At 40.1% G+C, this 4,290-nt stretch overlaps 1 protein-coding gene across 1 annotated transcript in view; it reads right to left on the reverse strand.

The window, feature by feature from the left end:
- The window catches only part of cry2 (cryptochrome circadian regulator 2), a 27,543-nt gene continuing 23,253 nt past the window's right edge, over positions 1–4,290 (reverse strand). The window contains exons 11-12 of the mRNA XM_061772886.1: positions 2,643–2,723; positions 1–2,533 (exon numbers count right to left, since the gene is read on the reverse strand). Of these exons, the coding sequence (XP_061628870.1) occupies positions 1,974–2,533; positions 2,643–2,723 (641 nt within the window). The 3' untranslated portion in view covers positions 1–1,973. The remainder of the gene's footprint in view (positions 2,534–2,642; positions 2,724–4,290) is intronic.

Here is a 4,290-nt window from a genome sequence, read left to right on the forward strand (position 1 = left end):
TGGGGTTTAAATATTTTATGTACAAACTGATAAATACAATAATGGGTGAGAAGACCACAGGCTTTTCTCTACATTCATTAAATACAAGTACCATTATCAATCGCCTGAAAAAAAAAAAAAAGTACGGCAAATATTATAACTGGACTGCACTTCGTTATTCTGAGACATCATCTATAAAGTGTCCGAAAGGTTCCAGGACTGGCATCACAAAAGATATTTGAAATCCAAACTACAGATTTTCCCCTTTAAAGTAATCCCCCTAGAGTCTAACACACTTTCCCGGGCTTCTTTCCCACGACTTCATGAACACCTGGAAGGATTCTTGTGGGATCCTCCACAGCTCCATTGTCAGAGCTACCTTCATGTGGTCCATGCCTTCAAAACAGGTCCCCTTAACCTCCATGCGTTTGGGAAGGAAGGGGCAAGGGGAATCAGGCAGACCCAGGTCAGGCGAGTAGGGAGCATGGAAATGTTCTTTTCAGACAGGAACTGTCAGATGCTCAGGGCACTGGGAGCAGGCACCTTGTCAAGTTGTCTGACCACAACTCCTCTCTCTTCTCGTGCACTGAACATGCAAACACCGCACAATCTCTTTGTAGACGTGCTGGTTCATAATCTGGCCCACATTGATGGGTCTGGAGTTTGAAAAACATCTTTTGTGACATCAATCTTGGAACATTTCGGACACCTTGTATTTAGCTATACATTATATAAATGTGTGCCACCAAAAGCTTTACATTGAAGGGCCTACAATGTGATGTGACGTTTAATTTAATTTGGGGTCGGTCTTTTGCCTGCCTCAAAATGTATTTATTGCCAGGTTGCAATGCACACAAGAGAACGTTAAATCTGTCCCTGGGGGCTATTCAGTATAAAATATAATAGCAGAAAAGGTCAACATACACTGCTTTATCTTGTCAATTAATTGTCATCCCTCTGGGTTGAATTGCACACACAAATCAGGTGATCCTGTGGTATCTGGTTTCGATCGAGATGTTAATAGAAGCAGGAGAAAGTAGGGAGATGCTACAGCTGACAGCAATGCAAGGTGGTATTGTTAAACAAGGCTCTGTCGCAATGCAATATGGCGCTTCTTGTTGCTTGAGTGTGCATCGCTGAATTAAGATTAATCTAAACACTTTAGTCATCCAAATCAAATTTTTTTTACACGACAGTTGATCATTTATTTTCACTCCTGCATATTTATTTCTGCAGTCTACCATTATTTTAGATCAAAATATTCAAGTTTCAAGTGAAATGGTGTTGTACTGTTTGCACTTCCAGATATTTTATATATACACACTCACCGGACATTGAATTAGGCACACTTGCACAATCTAATGAGATCTAATACGGGGAGTGTTTCACTAAAACTGCCTTTACAAATATACTGCTCCATTTATTATGAAGGTTTATGTTAAGTTTGTAGTGGTGTAAAATTGCATCATACAGACAGGCCCATTAATAAGATTTTGGTTCTCTTATTTCTCAATATAAAGGCAAAAAAATTGGAACAGTGTGTGAAGGGGTGAAGTTCTAGACAATTGCAAAATACAACCACAATAAATATATTAAGTACACACTCTGTCAGTGTTAATCAAAACTGAGATTTTTATAACAAAGAAAATTAAAATGGCAGAATTGTGGGTATAATTATTGCACTGGATCTAATTACATTGTGCATTTGTTCCTTCAATGTTGTAATCGGTGAGTGTATATTTTCCGCATAACCACAAAACATCTCCATTTTAACTGTCCCGTTTTCCCAGGATGGATGTTCAATGTTACTTCTCCTGAAAGATACATGAGAAGAAAACACAATTTGGAGATTTTGGGTCATTTGAGTGACTGGTGAAGTGTTGTTTTCAAACAAGTATTTAATTTTTGGAGCGCCATCTCAAAAATGCAATAATATGTTTTATCACTGTTTTGACATGTTTGTAGAAGCAATGAAGGTTTTATTGTACTGTGTATTAATGTGGATGTCCTGCATGAGTCTCCTCCTCCATTCTCTCTTCCTCCAACTCTATACCTTCTTCCATCTTTTCTTTCCCTCCTACTGGCTCTCCCTCTTCCTCATCACCTCTCCTCTCTCCCTCTCTGGCTACTGCATGGCAGCTGTGTCGCCCTCGCTGCCTCTGGCCACGGCGCACCTTACGGGTAAAACCTTTTCTTCTTGGTCCCAAAGAAGATGTCTGGGTTTGGGCTGAGGCTGGACTAGGAGATGGGGCCAATGTGGAACACAATAAGGATGGCATGCACATCGTGGACCTTGATAAGGGGCTCTGCGCTGGTGTTGAGACTAGTGAAGAAGGAGACTCTACAGCTGCTGAATGGTCTGCACATGTTAATGTCATGGCTGCAGAAGCAGGCATATGTGAGTCTGAAGAGTTGCCATATGTGTGTGATAAGCCTCTTGTTGCATCCCTCTCCAGTTCTGGGTGTAAAACAGTGTTGGAAGATGTGCAAACTGTGGATGAATCAGGAGCTGTAGAGCAGCCAGCTGCTTCATCGTGAACTCTGGAGGGAGAGTCTAGGGATGGAGGGGAAAAAAAACAAGCATGTTGTTTTATCAATTAAATCACTTGTGATGTAATTGTTATCAATCTGAGTAAGAATAAGAAATATGTTCGTCCTCTCACCGGGGCCACTGCTGGTCTGAGACTCATCAGTCATCAGTGGCTCTGCCTCCTCCTGGATTGTTGGTACTGACGCAAGCAGACCTGAAACACACACACACAGGTTAAACACGATAAAAATCACAATATGTTCAGTACGTTCTAAAATAAACCCATCAACTCACTTTTACAGCTGTATTTCACTTTTACGTTTCCTCATTCTAAATAAAATAAATAAAATAATAATAACTCTAATAACCCTAATAAAATAACAGTTAGTAGAACACGGACCTCTGCCAAGCCTGAAATGATATTGCAGATAGTGATTTCCTTCTAAGTTTAGGGCTCTTTTATACCGATTTAAACTAAATTACAAAGGAGAAAAGATGTGCATTTCAGCCTTTTATTTAAACTATGGTGTTTTGGAGGATAAAAATATGTTTTTTAATCGATCCAATGGAAAACAAGGTAAAACGCCTTTCTGCACAATTGGAACGTGACTTGCGCATACATCACATTCAAAATAATGGTGGCAATCAGGACTGTACGGAAAATGGATGGATGGATGCGTCTTAATGGCTACTGCAATACTGGAAACCGACTGAAAGCCAAACTATTTGTAAATTAAAAACAGTAGCCTTGTCTGCCATCTCCCATGGTGTCATAAACAATGATAAAAAAAAACAAATTTCTACATCAACAAGAAAATGACATTCTTTTATCTTTGGACAATGGCCCAACCCTCCACAAACCTTTGTGGAAATTGGTTAAGTAGTTTTTAAGCCATGCAGGTAATTATTTTTTTTTATATAGAAGCAGATAATAAGTAATGTACTTTGAGATAAGGTGGAACATCAGTTTGCCAACGCCCAGTTCACGAACAATTTGGTTAATGAATAAAATTTTGGAAGAGAATTTGTCCTGGCTTAAGAACGATACTTCGGTTCACAAACACGCTTGGCATTGACGTGGAAGAACGAGTTGCGCATTTTATTGTAGAGCATCACATCATTCACGGTGTGCTTATTGTTAGGAATGAAGAGGCAATAAAGGGATCTGATGTGGCTAAAGGAGTGACTCGACAGATACTATAGTCTGTTTATTTGTTTATATATAAAGGCTACAATGTTCCTCAGTTATTGGCTAGCAAACACACAAGTGAAGTGAGAGAGGGGACTGAATGAGACAGGAGAGGTCATGACATGTCTTCAACCAGACATGCCAATAATTTGCCTGCTCCATGCATATTAGCAAACATATATAAACGGTAACAGCTTTTGGCAGCATATCATGTGTATTTTTTTCTGTATGGTAACCAAGAGCAAGGACCCACAATCGTTTGTGCCCACACAATAACAGGTGAGCTAGATGATTAAGTATGTCAAGTGGTGGCATAATGTAACATTATTGCATCTAACTGGTGGCACAACATATGCTTAAATAAAAACAAATAACAATAAGTGACGTATGATCTTTATACTCGCACGGGCGGTGACCACGCAGACGTCACTGCGGCTATCCCACACGCAGATTGCCTTTATAGTTGAGTGCGACGCACGCGCGCAGTTTTGAAAATGTGCTGTAGTTCTCCTCCAAGTCGGGGGTGTCGCTACGGCTGGTATTGGCTAGGACGTCACAGGGTGGAGTTTCCTCTGCATTTTAAGTGGGAGTT

This window comes from Phyllopteryx taeniolatus, chromosome 5, assembly GCF_024500385.1.
Source record: "Phyllopteryx taeniolatus isolate TA_2022b chromosome 5, UOR_Ptae_1.2, whole genome shotgun sequence".
In the NCBI taxonomy this organism is placed as follows: domain Eukaryota; kingdom Metazoa; phylum Chordata; class Actinopteri; order Syngnathiformes; family Syngnathidae; genus Phyllopteryx; species Phyllopteryx taeniolatus.